This window comes from Apteryx mantelli, chromosome 16 (genome assembly GCF_036417845.1).
Source record: "Apteryx mantelli isolate bAptMan1 chromosome 16, bAptMan1.hap1, whole genome shotgun sequence".
Taxonomy (NCBI): Eukaryota; Metazoa; Chordata; class Aves; order Apterygiformes; family Apterygidae; genus Apteryx; species Apteryx mantelli.
In genome coordinates, this window is record NC_089993.1 from 16,087,321 (window position 1) to 16,104,753 (window position 17,433).

Sequence of the window (17,433 nt, forward strand, 5' to 3'; positions counted from 1 at the left end):
AGCCCCCGCTGCTCAGGAGGATGGAGGGAGTATGAGGATCTCCTCTCTAGAAGAGGAATGAGTTTTTGGCCTCATCCCATGCAGGTTGAGCCCATGGGGCTTCAGGCACATTGCCGCACTGGACCCCACCTACCTCCATCCAAGTCCATATATGCAGCCAGGTAGGTCAAAGCTCATTAAATAATGTTGTTGTCGTCTCTATCTGAAATACTACCTAAATAAATGTGCTCATGAAGCTGGAAACAGTTCATTTCTCTTCAGTGCAACAAATCATGGGTCAAAGACCATTTCCACAATGCTCTGAAAAATTCATTTGACTTCTAATATATTCATCAATTTAAGCAACGCTTGACCTGAGATGTTGTGAACATGCGTTGAACAAAACAGTTAGTACTGAACGATACTGTGCCAGGAGCAATCCAAAATTCCTTAATTCACCAGAAAGTCCTTTGGTTTCACAGAGATTTTGGGTCTTCATTCAAAAGGATGCTCCGACTGACTGGTGTCTGAGGAGTGCAGCTGTTCTTACCAGAGGCTCACATCCCATGTTGAAACAAGCTACTGTGCAATTACTTAATTATCTCCCTCTCCCATCCTTTAAAAAAATCCACAGTGATTCAACTTGAAGCAAACCCAGTTAATCCAGTTTTATGGCTGAGAATTAAAATACAGAGAAGTCAGAGATTCAAAGCTGCAGTTCTTGTGGCAATGCCACCAGTCTAAGAGGCAGAGATATTAATGCCTTAGAACCATAAGTATTTTAGGAACACAGAAATGCAAAAATCCCTGTTTTGTGCAGCTTATCCTAGCTAATATTTTAGTGCCTGCTGGTCATAAATCATAGGTCCCTACCCTTAGATGCTGCCCAAGCCCATGTCTAGCTACCTTCCTGAGCCACGTCTTGCTGACAGCCTTTCCCTTGCTCGCTAGACGTAAGTAAGGTTTGTTCTGCCCTACTTCCCTTAACAATAACTCCTTCACTCCACCTATCCATCTTCCTGCTTTCTTCTCCTCCACATCTGTTCAACCATCCTTCATAATCCAGGACTGAGGAGCTAAGGTATAAACGTTACAGCACATGCACCAAGGGAACTATAATTTTGAATTACCTGACTTGGGTGAGTTTAAATTCTCAGCCATAACATTGGATTAACCTAATTTCCTTTTATTGAATACGTTACCTTTAGAAGTCACACAGTCCTTTCTCCCACAGAAATATGAGAACTGAAGGTCAAATACATTCTTTTATGGGTATATTTCTAATTTTCATAATCTAACCTCTTAGCACTGAACATTAATATTTAGTGCTGGAAGGAGAAAGCAGAATCCATTCACTATCCTGGAAAAAAAAAAAAAGTATTTCTATAGCCATACAAAAATATCTCATAAAATAACACACAACTTTCAATTTTACTGCATATTCTGAACTGTGATAAAATTAAAAAAAATTTATACACCTTGCCTAAATAGAAATTACGTCAGATATAACATCAATAAAAGTACAAAGGCTGTCCTTCTGCCTCCACTGCAAAAGCATCTGATACAAAGATAGCAATGAATTCTAGACTTTTATAATTACAAGGCTGAGTAGAAACATAAAAAGGCAAGAGAAAGAATGGCAGGGAACTGACTCCAAAGCAATTGCTAAAATAATTTTTTATGAGTTCTTTCGTTCATGCTCCCAAAAGTGAAAGGAAAGTGAGACCTCTGTGTCACTTCATCTGCCGCTCCCAGGCTGTCTGCGGGAAGGTATGTTCACTCCTGCCAGGTCAAAAGCCCTTAGGTGACTGCGCTCTGCTCTAACAAACCATGCCATCTCCATGTCTCTCTACGGCACAAGCCCTATAGGTACCTATATAGGTACAGAAAGAGGTAGACTATCCAAAGACAGTGAAAGGGAAAATTAATCCACTAGCTCTGAAGAATTAGGGGAACAGCAGATCAAGAACAAATGCTATCATTAGAGGGGATCCAACAGAAAACAACAAGGCGAGGGGCAGACCGCGTTTCCAGCACCTGTAGTGCTCACAGTCGGTGAACAAGCTCATCGTCATTGTGGGGCTGGAGATTCCTTCAACACAGACCTCAATGCGGACAGAAAACTCAGAAACTAAGGGGATCTCTTAGGCTTCAGAAAGGCATTTTGGAGCAGAATAAGAATTTGAGAACTCAACAATCCTGCTACTTTCTGCACTGAGTGAAAAGGTGAATGGTAAACATATGACAGAAATCAAGCAAAGTCAGGAGCTTACGTTAAAAAAGAAAACCAAGCAAGAGAAAAGTATGCACTTGTCTGGGAGCCCACATCACAAAACAGGAATTTCTCCTGTCTTTCAGAAATCTGCAAACCTAACTTGACGCATGGCAATATTTTCCGTTTGGGTTTCAAGATGCCTCCTTCTTCCAAATGGTTTTTGTATACTGCTTCAAAACTGCTACAGATAACCTCTTCTCCAAACGCACCAATTTCAGCTCTTCTTATTTACTTTCTATACAGAATTTCTGCAATTGTATTACCAAATGATATTAGCAGATCTCATGGAACAGCCTATTTCACTTTGTGTTCACTCCATTCTGGAAGACAATTTCCATTTGCTTAATATAGTCGTGATATTTTACTGAGGTAATTATACTCTTAGCTATCAGTAACAATTAAGCCCCTAGACGGCAGTTGCTTAATAAAGGTTTCAAAATAAATAACACATTCCAAACACAGTATATTTAAATGTCAAGCATCCAAGTAAGATCTTGCAATGAATATAATGAAGCATCAAGTACAAATCAGCACAAAGTTAGTCACTGAGTAAAACTCTACTAAAATTGCAATTAGGGTATTGTGGAATTCTGATCAGCAAATTACAGAAGGGACAGCACAGACACTGCAGATGACACTATTTCATGAAACGTTGCCTAGTTTGTGAGATAAACAGGGTGAAGTAACTAACCCCACTTTGTTTCCACAGCTGCAGACCAGAGTGATTTGCGTAACTCAATCAAGACTATGGGTCAAGCTGATAAAACAGATCTGTTGATTTGCATTTTCGGTAGCAACTTTTTGAAGACTAGATTCCTCTAGAGCCAGATCATTCAATTACAAGTAAATAAAATGCAGAATCAGCCAAATTAGAGGGCAGAGATTTTTCTCCAAAAGGCAGAAGAATTGCTCTCAAACTCTGAGATCTAGAGAGCGATTTGGAAGCAGGTGAATAGATCCTAGAAAGCTGTTACACATGGAAGAGGCCATGACAGTTTAAAGGGCCATACAATGCAGGCAGCAAGATAATTAAGAAAGGTGAAGTAGACCAGGGCCAGACATTTAAAAACAAAACAAAACAAAAAACAGAAAGAAAGACAGATGTTAGAGTGAATACTTGAAGAGTCTCTTGTAGAAAATCCACTGCCAGTAGAGAGCAGCAGAGCACATCACCTCCAACCCTGATGCATTTGGGAGCCAGCTGCCAGAGCTCCAAAAGCTGGTTAAGGGAATTAAGAGCAAAACATGACCTAATAAGTACCTGGAAGGCAGAAATGTGGATTCTATTCTCAGCAGCTTCCTTGCTCTACTAGTAACTCTTGGCTTAGTAGCTTTTTGCCACCTTTGCTGGCAAATCCTCTTGCAGGGGCTGGAATCCTTACTACAGCCCAATGGGACAGAAGCTAAGGTCTCCAGGCTTGACATCGCTCCTTCAAGCACAGAAGAGGTCCATGGCTTGTACAAGTCGCTTGCCCAAGTCCCTAAGGTGCTCCCTGCCTGGGAACATCTGGATAAAGACCAGGGAAAGTTATCAAAACAAAGAGCAGGATTTTCTGTTCAATGAATTTTCTACTCTGCATAAACGATCACAACCACAGTCTGCCTCTTTTCAGAGACAGCATTTGTACAGTCTTCAAGGCCCCATGGCCAGATAGCAATTAAACCAGACAGAGGTGGGACTAAAATAATCCTAAACCACAGACTATCTCAGCAAGGATAATAGACAACTCTGATTCTGTTAAAAGACGTCTTCCAAGAACTCTTTCCTTGAACCACCTCTATCTCACCTCACACAGACACCAGGCTATCTGAGATCAACATGCACTGAACAGACTAAGGCAGAAAAACTAACACAAAACTTGAAATTTCCTCAGCCTCAACGGAAAAGGTCTCCAGCAGCAGAATCTTCAAAACCCCTGGATCCCATTTGCTCTCCACAAAATTCAGTATGCTTTATCCAGTGCCCCAGACCTTCTTAGGTAAACTATGAATGCAAAGCCAAATACTCACTATACACTAGCCTGAACTCACGATCAATATAACACCCAGCTAGCAGCGGGAGGAGATTTTTCACAAAAACATCTACTTCATTGCTGACCTGTTAGTCCTAATCCTCAAAAAAAGGAAAAAAAAAGAAAAAAGAAAAACCCTACAAAACACCTTCAGAAGAGGAGTATGGGAATTAAAATTCATGATGCTACCGGATACTAAAAATTATGATTCAGCAGAGACACAAGCTTTACTGTGTATTTGAATTTTCCTCACGTGCTACCCCCATTCACAACCCCTGGTACTCCACAGGCAGTAATTACCTCTTTCACTCTGTCCCCCAGCAGTTAATGATCTTATCTCTTCCCTTGCTATCATCCTCCTCTGCCCATAACTACCAACCAGCTTTTCTCTCAAATTATTGAACTGATTAACATAATCAGGTTAAAATTAAAGGGAACCGTTCTCAATTGAGAAGGCTCCTGAGGCTCTTTCAGGCACAAAGAAGGGCTTCTCTGTCTGAAAGTGCCTCTCTTTCTTTAAAGTATACAAGATGATCTAATAGGTATTACCTCACCCTGCAAAATTTGCCTTGCTGAATCACAGAAGAGGGAGCAGTGGAATTGTTTTAAAATGTATTTATATGTTGGCATAAAAAGGAACACAGATTCCACAGGTTTGTAAAAACCTATAAAGGGGAGCCACGGACAGCAGAGGGAAGGGAATGGCAAGGGTCGGGCTGACAGCAGATAAAAATCACGCGTAAAGCAGCAGCACAGCTGGTGATGCATAAGAAATGACACTGCTTAAATGATACACAAGGAGTCACGAAGTGAATTGAAGGGAGGAAGCATCATTTCTTAATAGGCAGGAAAGAGCATTTGATACTAGCCAGAAGACAGAGGAGCAGCTCAGTCCTGCCCCAAAGCCAGTCTGTCCTACCTGGATGCCGAACACAAAGTGGAAGACCTGAAAGAAGGTCTGTAGCAAGGCATCTGTTGCCAGACTGGCCATTTTTATTTCCATTGAATGCCCTGTTGAGTGCAATATTTAAGGATAAATTTGTACATATCTCAGAAAAAGGGTTAATTCACCTCCTTCACTTGACCTCCCAGAATATTAAGATCTTTCCCTGTACTTTAAAATCATCTACCTCCATGGAACATTTCAGTCTTGTACAGAAAAACATAATGCAGGGCCCAACATGACAGAAAAAGCAACAGCAATATTTTAAATCTTTACTGATTACAAAACAAAGCAGATGGCAAATCAAGTCATGAACTCTGCATCTGCCATGCTTAATGAACAGTTTAATTACCTAGTGCCATTTCGGATGCATCTCTGCCATTGCAGGCTCTGGAAGTCACTTACATAGTTCACACTGATTCTTATGAGGCTATCTCCAGGAACATGTGGTATGAACAGTCAGCTGGAGTTGGTTAATCAGTACTTATTTAATCCCTAACTTTTATGGTGATGGCCTGAATTATGTCTCAATAGAAACAGATTTACTATCAGATCACATGATCTGGTTGAATACTCCAGAAGAAAAATGGATTTTTACAGCCTTTTCTCTTGGTAGCAGAGCACCCAAAGGCAGACAAATGGACAGATAGGAGATAAACAAAGCAAAACAACAAAATTCAGTACAATCAGATTAATTCGTTTGTTGTGCTATGCCTTCTATGAGAGCAAGCGATGCAATTAGGACAGTCTACATTCACAAAGTCTACAATTTGAGAAGCAAATTGCAATCATTTAGAATAAGTTACAAGAAGTAACTGAAACTGTGCTTCACATTCAGAGTTCTTGTATATGCAAAAACACAAGAGCCCCCTGAAGGATCACACAGCAGCTGCGAACAAGCAGGGCGCTTGTGCTCCGGGCAAACCCGCAGCACATGCTATGGGTTGCTGTTACTCACTCTGCAACTTCATGCAGTTATGACCACCCAGCTTTGCGCACAGAAGAAATAACAGCCCTAAGGAATCACTGAACTGCACGAATGCAGATGAAGGGGTTGATAGGCTCCAAGCAAACAACAGAGCTAAGGGATGTTTCACGAATGGGTAAAATACTGAGAAGAGAGGAGAGGGTGATCATGGTAGGAAGATCCGTGCAAACCAGGTTTTGATCCACCACAGCAGAAGGGTTTGGGAACCGCAAAGTGTGCCTTTACTGCTTTTCTCCAGCCTCGGTTCTACTGCAGACTGTCCATTTGTGCCCCCTGCAAAGCTGCCCTCCAGAAACAAATAGACCAGAGCTTTGTTTTCATTAAATACTGACTCAATCTGCTGCTTGCATTCAGAAAAGGTTTTTCAGAAAGGGCTTTTCATTTTGCAACACCTACATGTCATAAGAAATCACAAAAAAGATTCCAATTTTAGTCACTCAGTAGTAGAAGTGACTTTTCTTTTAATAAGCCTGTTTCATAAACAAAGACCATGAGTTCTGTGCAAAGCTCTCAGAAAAGAGAAATACGAGCTTAAGGACAACACAAAAATCAAATACAAAACTGTGTAAGTAAACATAGCATTCAAAGCCAATATAGCAGTAAATCAAACAGAAAAAAGGACATGGAAGATGGAGACTAGGTCACTCCCCAGAATTTCAGATATCTCCCACTAGTGTTGTATTGGAAGTACCTTGGGTAATAGAGCAAAGATGAAAGATTCTGAGCAAAGCCAAAGCAAAAAGACCCCACAACAGGCAGCAGAACCCAGAGTGGAATTCTGACACACAAAAGTAAAGGAACACATCCCTTCAAACATTAATTTCTTTTTCATCACCATCAGTGAATGGAGTGACACTCCAGGAGAGAGCCATCAATGTCTGAAAACCTCCAGGGTGTCCACATCTAGTCTTCATATTTCATTGAAAGCATGCATATCAAAAAATGAGAAGTACTGCTCTGATTTACAAGGACATACAGCAGAAAGTGATTAACTAACAGGTTCTAAAGAGCAGTTTGTCAACAGCAATAGCCACCAGGATACAGCTCCCATCCCAGTCCATTGTCAGAGGTGGAATTAATTGGGGTGGACCACTGCACTAGCAGCGACCACAGCATGTCAAAGACTGAAGAATGCTTGTTCTTTAAGCCTGCCAGGGAAGACATTTACAGTGATTCATAGAAGTATCTTAGACTGACAACTCTGCTAATTCCAATTATTAAGGTAACTGGAAAGGCCCAAGTAAGGTCAAGAAAGCTCAAAAGAAGCAAATGAGGCGAGGAACCAAGCAATGGAGGGAGAAGAGCACTGAAATGGAAATACAAGAGCAACCAAGTAAGACTGAGAGGCTGTGACATATAGAGAATGAACAAGACTAAACAAGTGAGATAGGCAATCTGTGAAAGCCAAAAAACATTGCTTGAAGCTTGAGAAAGAATTCAAGAGCCACAAAGGACAGCTGAGAAGAAATCAGATCAGCAAAGCAGGTACCTCTTGGGCATTCCTGGAGAGCAAGAAGGCGTATTTTTATTACTTAAATGCTGTTATCAAATGAAGAACAGCTCATCCTTTCCAACCCCTTTTTTTTAAGGCACATTCAAGATTTGAGACTTCCAGGTTACAATTTGATCCCAAAGAAAGGATAGTTGTCACTGCATTAAACTTTCACTGTTAAACTTGTCTGATGTCTTTCAGTCCTTATTTGCTTAGCATAAGGGAACAGATTCATTGCCCTACAAGAGGGTCAAATATGGACAAATACAACAATCGCTATCAGAAGCAATAGGGATTCAATCATATAGAAGTCTCCCCCAAATTAGATTTTCACAGTGCTATTTAACAAGACACAAAGATTCAATAGAGAGAGCTCATCTTTTCCATTCTCAGATTACATAGACGGAAGCACAGTCTACTACTGATGCCACTAATTAGATGATTAAATACCATTCTAGGTGATATGCTTTCAATGTAAAATAATTATTTTTAACAGGCAATATATTTGCTCAATCTCATTTTAAATCATAATATCATACTTTTTTAATTAATTGAAATTCCTTCTTCTGATTTCGCATGAGAAGAGCAACCAGTGGGAGAAACAGTGCCAAGGATAGAATACCCAAGTACCATAATACATGAACTTCTTCACAAAGGACCCCTAGCACTCCTTAGATAAAATATAATTTTTCAGAGAACAGCTAAGTCTTTATTCCGTTAAAACAGGTCAGATGAGAAATTATACAGCACACTGAAAACTTACAATGTTAAAACACAAGTTCATTTGCTTTGGTCTCATGAAGGATATTTCAAAGTTTTCCTCTATTCCTCTACTGGGGGGTGGATGAACAGGATAGTAAACAAATCAAGGTTTTTATCTTTTATATAAATTAGAGTACAATCCACCACATGACAGAGTACTGTAGTCTTTTTGTCTAGTAGTTAAGGAAAAGTAATGACATTTTGTGTTCTATGACAAACATGGTTCTGCTGAGGACTGGAAATAAGTTAACAAAGGGAATATTTTAGAAGCCTTCTGAGAAGCTTCCTTCAGGGCCAAACTGCCTAGAACAACATTAGATAGCTGAGACGGTTATGCAAGGCATGATTTTTAATCAGGTGCTGTGCCGCGTCCAACCATGACAGTACCAAACTAGGACAGTATGGAGGGCTAGCTGCTTGCTTGGGGTAAGACTGAGGAGAATATTTTCATTTTCTGCTTCCAAGGAGAGGGTTTGGGCCACCCGTTCAGAAGGCAGTGCCTGCCTCAGTGCATTGAGAAAAGTGACGGCACTTCTTTCTCCTTCTCACTTACATAACCCTTCCTGGCACCAAAATCTGCAGCCAGAAGATCTGAAATAATACCCTCTTGACAACAGCTATTTCATGCTTCAAGAAGACCTGCTTAGCACACCATACATCAGAGTCGTTAGCTCAATACTGACACAGAATTACGCAGAACCGGGTGCAAACAAAATGCTTTAGACAGCGCTGAAAATTAAAGCCTAAAACACTAGCAAGAAAACAGCTCCTTTTCCTCTTGCTCAGATATTCCCATCATGTCAGCAAGAGTTACTCTGGCCAGGTACTTGAGCCAAACAAGTCATTTGTCTAGGAAAGCCATATCAGCTTCTTCCTCCCTGTCTACTGTGATGTGCCCAGCTTCCCTGTGCTGAGCTACAACATACAATCCCTGGTCTTCCCCTTCCTGCCTCTCTCACCCTAACCTCTCACTTATTCGACTCTGAGCACACGTACATACACAAACTTACTTACGTGAGCAGCTCTTGTGTCAGGGAGATGGCTCAGATGAGTGAAGTTTTGCGAGGAGTACTTTTGGAAGGTGAAGTACGTATTATTCTGACTAGAGAGAATTACTGTTCCCTTTGGGAAAAGGATGCTCTCAGAATTGAATATAAACTTTTCAATGCTCTACAGACTTTTTTTTTTGAATTATTGTATAGAATTTCATCATGGAAACATATCTGATATAGGATAATGCAGAATTCTTTGAAATGTCCTATAGAGAGAATCCTCAAATGTATTTTCAATTTACTGGTCTAGTGCCTACCATTACATTCTAACAGACTTTCAGTGTGAGAGGAGGGCGATTCTCTTACTCTCTGTAAATTGTTTTTCCACAGGAAGAGTTGACAAGGTGCAGCCGTTTCCTTCTCTTCAGGAAAGGAGATGAGGCAGTCAGAGCCATTATAAATTCCCCTCAGTGGCTCAAAACACTCTGGTGAATGGATTCAATTCTCTGCCCTCGCACAAATGTCAAGCATGAGACTAAGTCTCATATCACCAACACAGGAGGAGCCGAAATAGGGCGCATGCTAGCAAAGCCTTATGATGTCCTAGGACATTTTTTCTAAAGCAGCTCTGAAGACAAGTGTCATGTCACTGTTGCGGCAGTGCTATGCAAAGACCACAGAACAACTTTGCAGCGTCTGCTGCCGAAGTGAACAAAGAACAACTAATAAGGGCTGTGACAAAAGGAGAGAGACACATGCTTTCCCCAACGCTATCGAGGAACTCACCTTGGTGAGCAGCAGCACGCGCTTCTGCAGTCGCCTGACCAGGGCTTCATGTTGCTCACGCTTCTTCTTCTCATCCAGCAGCTGGCTCTGAACCCGTATTATTTCCTCCTGTAGCTGCTGCCGGGCCTTCTCCAGTATTCTGGCACTAAGAAAGACAAGAGAGGCCTGTGAAATTGCAACCACCGCCTCTTAGACAAACCAGAAACACTTGAGAGGAGAAGCAGCAGCACAACCAACGCCAGAACAGTGGGTTCAGGCCATTTCATCTATATGGCTGCGCCACTGGTACCCGAGTAACTGCAGTCTCATTATCGGCTTATCTCAAAAAAAAAAAAAAAAAAAAAAAAAAAAAAAAAGACTGAGAGAGAAAAACTATCCCAGTGACAGTCTCCTTGTTCAGCACAAAGCAATTACTGGAATCTCATATATACAAGGCAGGTAAATAATTACATATATATTTCAAAATAAACCAATTTGCCTTTGAGAAGATGCCTCATTTTCAACAAACAGAGTAATATCTCAGGTTCTACTGTATCTTTTCATCTTTTCTAGCAAAATAGAAGCAAAACAGAGGTTTAATATGATTTGCTTTGACAGACAGATAATATTTAGCTAGTAATTATAGCCACCACCTGCACATTGCTCTTGCCAGCAACCTCTGTTGGAAGAGAAATGTCTTCTGAGGCCAGGCAATTAGCACTTATTTTGCAATGTGGACAGGACTCTCAATTAAACCAGTATAGCTCGGTCTCCCTTCTCAGCTCTCTGCGCAGCATGACACGGTGAAGGACATTGTTCCATGTATTCTTGGAGATGTTCTCCACGCACATGCACTGGGCAGCCGGTGTGCTGCTGGACACTAATGGGCAGCTGTCCCAAGGCACTCATCGAGCAGCTCGTCATGGATCGAGTACACTGGCAATGCACTTGGGCAACACCGAGGCAAAATGAAATAACTCGTCTGACTGTTGACAGTCAGCTCACAATTAGTGTTACAGGTTTATCCAAGACTACAAAGATGCATGAAGTTTAAGTACTGAAAAAATGAGCAGGACATTAAAAAAGAAGTATTGTGCACAAGTCAAAAACCTTCAAGCAAACTAGAAAGATTAAAACTAACATCTCCAGCATATACTAAAACAGAAGATCTTTGTTTTTCTGAGGGCAAGAACAATACTGGAAAATTTATGAGCATTTCAGAGGGGTATCGTTTATTGTTATAAAATAAATAAAAATGCTTTTAAATAAAACTGCACTATTTTTCAAGTACTGTCTAGATAGATCAGAAAAGGAACACTGTCTTAAAAGATATTCTTAGCCTAAATTACATACCTCCTACGCTGCCAGGTCCCCAAATTGTACTGTTCAGCAAATTTATGTAGGAATCCACCAAAATCCCCAAGCAGCTGTTCCCCTACCTGAAAATCCTTCCCTTTGAAGACAAATATGCACTTTAAAGCACCAGATGAATTAGAAGACAGTATAAAGCTCCAGTTCAATTTGGAACCATTCACAGACCAATTTAATAATCAGGGACTGTGAAATAGGCTCTTCGTTGTTGTATTCAGGTGGGAAAGTTCATCAAGAGGGCTTTAAATCTGCACTTGAAAATTGATAATTTAATTCCTAGAGCACCACTATTACCTTGGTTCTGTTTTAATCAATCAGTTACAAAAGGAAGCTGTGCCCAAGAGCAGTATTTGTGGTGAGGGAGCACGAAAGATGTTTGCCTTTCGCTGAACGCTCCCTTCTCCATCACAACCTCCATAAACAACCCAAATTAAGTCTCGTGGATCCTTAATAGGAAAGACTAGCCTTTTTCTTACTTGGCAATGAAAGGATTCCACAGCATAAAATAAAGAATCAATTCTTGTTGGATTCTACAAAATAAATTTATATTAACAATTTTTCCTAGAAGCTAACATCCAAAAAAGGCAAGTGGCCGATTCAGACTTCTCATCCTGTTAAATACATGATGGAATTATGTGGTATAACCGCAACGTCAAATGTCACAAGCGCACATAAATACTCAGGAAGTATTTACATGCAATGTATGAAAAGCACATCATTCAGGACTGATAGTTGGCAAACTATAAAGTTACCCACCACTGCTTTCCAGCCCATCTGTTGGAGGTTACCATCTTGTAGCACAGTTAGTAAATTCAGGTGTGCTCACACCTAAGCTACTGCAGTTCATGACACAGCATCCTGCTCTAAACATACCTTGAGGGACAATTTAAGCTGACAGTAACTTCCAGCAGGTGGACACAATTTGGGTGACACCTTAAAACGCAACAGCAAGATTCATCACACCATGCCTCTCAAAATCCTTAGCTTTAAAGGTTCATCCTCCTTTTTCTGGGACTAAGACAGGCTTTAAACTGAACCAGCCGATGGACACGTGCCAGCCTGCTGGGTTTGCAGCAGGTCCATCTCCAATACAGGAGAATGAATGGGTGGAAGCAGGTAACTTCAACCACCATCATAAGATCAATTACAGATTATTCAACAATATTTTTTTTAATGCAAAGGGCAAATGTAAGTACAAAACTCCATCAACTGTATTGCAATAAATTAAGTCACAGTATAGAAATCTTACAGCAAATATTTGTTCTGTCAAAGAAACTTAATCCCAATTAGAGTCAGAACAGAAGAAAAACATGCAAACATAGGATTAAATACTACAAAACAGCCAGAATCCCACATTTGACTATTGTGAAACATTTTGATAGGACAATGGAGAGATCTTTTTCCTAATCTCCCAATATTGTGATCTATTTCCATAAATTCTGAGTGCACTGATAGATTATGCCTGAGTTGATATTCAAAATGAAAAACGGGCTATGTGCTAGGTTTCCTTCTTAAAATAATGAAAAATATTTGAGATTCACATCTCATGGAGAGCACAGATATTCAGTCATATACACACTCACTTTTCAAACTGGCGGGGAACATGTGCTAAACACTGTGCTGAACCACGAGGAAAGTTTAGCAAAGGGAGACAAATGGGCAATTTCTTCAGCCATTCAGTGCTGTTTGGAAGGAAAATATTACAGGCCTGATTATACTTTCAGCCTCAGATCAAATGTGATGTTAATGCTGATAAAACTTAAACACCGGAGATGACTATGAAAGCAATGACAATGCTTAACCTTTCTGAACTGAGCCTGTCACCATAGGTTTCTTTGCTATAAAGAGTGTGAAATTCAACCCCCTTGCAACTCTCCACACCATGCCAAAGCAAATTATCGAGATCCTTTCTTCCCCTTTTAGGACAGACTGATTCCAGAGACTGCACGAAGCGCAACACAAACAGAATCTCTAGGAAAAATAAATAAATAAATAAAAAGAAAGTTGTGTTACTCAGTGACACAAAACAGGATTTGAAAGCAGGTACCTAGCAGCAAATACTGCTGTGTTTGAAGTGGGCATCCTTCTTCCATACCGATGACACCTACAGCTTTTCAACAGTAATTGCTCGCTCAAACCAAGCATAAAAAAATTAAAATAAAAAAGCAATGGAAAATTAGACCCAAAGTTCTCAGTTCAACCTAAGCTCAGAGAACTGGCATTTTAAAAAATCTTTGCAAGTTCAAAGTAAACCTTTTAAGCCTTAAAGAGAAAAAGTCATTTCTGTTTATCAGCCTATTAACGCTGCTCGTTCCCCGTCTGAGGGAATGAGATGCCAACATCTTTCTGTTCTGAGCTGTTGAGACACTTCACTTTTTTGCACTTCCCTTCTGTAATCTACTTTAATGTAATCTTAATGACAAAACTTCATTTTCCAGAATGTTCTTTGAAAGACAGAGAACAATGATGGAAGACAGTGAATACTGAAGCTATAAGATACATTTTAATAATCTCCTTCAAGCAGAATTACAAAAGTAGCTTTTTTTTTTTTAAATGATCCATAGAACATACATTTTTTTAAATTGTTCTGTCCCTTCAGTAACCAACTTACCCCCTCCCAGAGGCTTGAAAAGCCACGGGGAAAGCAAACAGGATGCCAGAAGTAGTCTGTGCATCAACCTGGAGGAAAACCAGAGGTCTGCGGCAGTGCGTTAGCAATTAGAAGAGCAACATCATCTGGGTCATGCTGCAGCTCAAGAGAAGATGAGACGCACGCACGTACCCGGGACAACTGTCAGCAGTGAGAACGGTCTCCAGGAGAACGCACTGCGGACCAGGGAGCGTGGAGGTGAACACCACCACAGCAGCACGGAGGGCAGACGCAGTGACAGCGCTATTGCCCAGGTATCACAGAGAAGAGCATCTCGCTGTACTATCAACATCCGCATGACACAGGCCAAAATGAAAAGGTTAGTGCACAAGCTAATGAGGCAAAAAAGGAGCAAGGAAAATTGTCTTGCAGACATTTGGAGGAGGAAAACTATACCTGTGTGTGAGGCCTGACAACCTGCATCCTTCTCAAGGTACCTAACATTTATAAACAGTACACACGAGAGACTCGAACCCTCCTGGCAACTGATAAACAGAGTTTGAATAAAATGTAATTCTTCACTCCATTTCTTCCCCTCCAAGCTGTATAAGCCAGCACTAAGGCACAAATAGCACCAGGATAACTCCATGGTGTTTTCACATTGCCCGGCTGATAGCAGCAGAAAATCCCTGTCCGTGACCTTCCCCAAGAAGCCGCTCTGATCTCCAGTGTCCCACACAGACTTGGTTTCTACCCCCAGTCTCTGCTTAAACTGCCATGATGGGAACAACCACCCCATTATACCTCAGGACAGGAATTAAAAAGGAGAAACAGAAGAGAAAAGAAGACAGAAATAATAAGACAAAAAATAAGAGTTAAAAATAGACAGGTCAGGGAAAAAAAAAAAAGGTGAGGTTTGGCAAAACAGAAAATTTTTCATCTTTTGTTACAAAGGAAAAAAAAACTGGGGAAAAAAAATCAGATGTTCCTGAAAAGACAGGAGGAAAAAAAAGAAAAAGGGAAAAGGAAAAGAGAAAAGCTATCAAAACATTGCTGGAGAAGTTGCCTATATTTACAAATTTAAGGTAGGTAAACAAAAAAAGTAAACAACGAGGAGGAAGAGGAGGCGATTTTAGTGGTAGAGGCATTCCAGCTTCCAAGTCAAAGGTAGAGCCGCTAATTTTTGTTAAAATAAGATTTTTTGGCATTTTATTCTGCTTGCTTTCTTCTTTACATACAGAATTGGGAATAAACTGAAATAGCAGGATCCATCCCCTGATTGCAAACCTTGTGCTATCACTGCAATGTCACAAGTGGAAACTTTGCAGGCCAATATTTCCACTTTACCTGTTGTTTGGTTACTACATTCAGGAGCAGCAACAATACAAAATATTACCATCTTTAGTGGAAGTTACCACACAGACTGTATTTTATGTCAAAGGTTCACCTATGCCTTATTTAGGACCAGACCTCTGTATATTATTATAAAAAAAACTACATGAAATCGTCTACAGAGAGTCAGCAGGAAAACAAGCTTTCTTCTTGCTATTTACTTTTCCCAAGTCTTCAGCAAATATCTGCAAACTTTCTCTTGGTCCACACTTTGCATTTTTTCAAAGACCTTTATATAACTCACCATGATCAGGTTTCCGTAAATCACAAATCATTCAAAAATAAGCAGTTTGTTTGTCACATTGCTGTTCTACATACAAGGAAGTCTTGAATCATACTGAATTTGTAATAAGGAAATAACATAAAGAGAATTATTTTGCTGGTATGGATAGATGAAATGGAGAAGCAGTAGACAGATGTTTGGAGCTTTATTGGTGCTCTGACAATATGTTTTATCTTTGAGACAGTATTTAATTTTACTCCCTAACTAGCAGCATAAATATCAGACTCAGAAATTTAGTATCTTCAAAGTGAACAGTTACAGTACAGAAATAACACAGAAATTTTATGTCCCAGCACTGGTACCATAGCTTTAATTTACTGGCAGCAGTTAGGATTTACTTGAATAAATTTCCATCGGGGACCTCTCCTTCCTTCCCGTGCGAGGTCAGGCTGCGTGCTGCAGGGCCTCCAACTTTATAGCCTGCAACAACCCAGTAGAGTCCACTAAAGGAACATGGCCACAACGTAAAGCCCAGGGCAGACTGTTAAATAAATAAATAAATACAAATAAACCAAACAACGACAGCCCCAAACCAACAAAAACACAAGGAGGTTCTGGATGTTTAATAAACCACTCGCCATGAGACTTGTTGTCATGCTAATAAACATGCTCTCCACATCCACCATCAAGGCAAGAATGAAAGCAATGTCTTAATGTGACAATAAATGGGAAACTTTTCTGGTGTGTTTTGGTTTTAAGTTGAAACACAGTTTGCTGAACACATCCATCCCTGATTTCTGGAAAGTAAAATCTTTTAAGGGTGAGATAACCACAGGTATTCATGTCCTTTTTCTAAGCCTCTAAACCTGAGGTGTTCATAAGGCCACAGCTTCCACTAACGACATTTATGTGGTGAATAAAACCTTTCCTGGTATTTTAGAACCACAGGACCAACACTGCTTGGTGTATGTTTACTCACCTGATACCACTGGTGTCTTAAGTAAAACTGGCAACAGGAAAAATGAAGCTGGTAATTGAACACACAAAGTGATTTATATTGGTTTATACGGTCAAATCTATAAAGAGCTTTTGTATGGCCAAATGCTCGTGGCTGTTGTTCTGAATCAATAACAGATCGGGAACTCTTGCATTCTGACCCAAACTGATTCCCTTTGCAGTGCTTGGTAGAGAAAGCACATAACTAAACATTCTCAGGAAAATGTAAGTAATTAAAAAGCAGGAGTTAAAAACAAGTTCTCCACAATTATTAACATAGCATACAGCCCGCACAGCATGTATTATCTGTCTCTATATCATAATTTTGCATATGGCATTTGGCAATTACAGCAGACAGCTTGTTTTTAAAGAGCACTCACTGATAAGGATTTTCCACTTCCACTCCCAGATAAGAACAATCCTCACCTTACAAGGTAAAAAAAAGCAGTGTCCTTCCCAACACTGCAGAGAAGAGGAAACAAGCCATGATGGGCTTTACCCCAATGGACTGATACACCCAGCCAAGCAAAGATGGACACCAAATTGCTCAATGTATATTACAGAGGGTCATGAATGGAATATCTCGATTCTGGTTGTCTCAGTAAAAAAGCCAGGCTCAGTTGGTCCCCGTTGAGGAGTCTAGTTTTTGATTT

At 40.3% G+C, this 17,433-nt stretch overlaps 1 protein-coding gene across 1 annotated transcript in view; it reads right to left on the minus strand.

The window, feature by feature from the left end:
- Positions 1-17,433, minus strand: part of MAD1L1 (mitotic arrest deficient 1 like 1) — a 383,289-nt gene that overhangs the window by 250,884 nt on the left and 114,972 nt on the right. Inside the window, exon 11 of the mRNA XM_067306376.1 lies at positions 10,230-10,374. Within this exon, the coding sequence (XP_067162477.1) occupies positions 10,230-10,374 (145 nt within the window). The remainder of the gene's footprint in view (positions 1-10,229; positions 10,375-17,433) is intronic.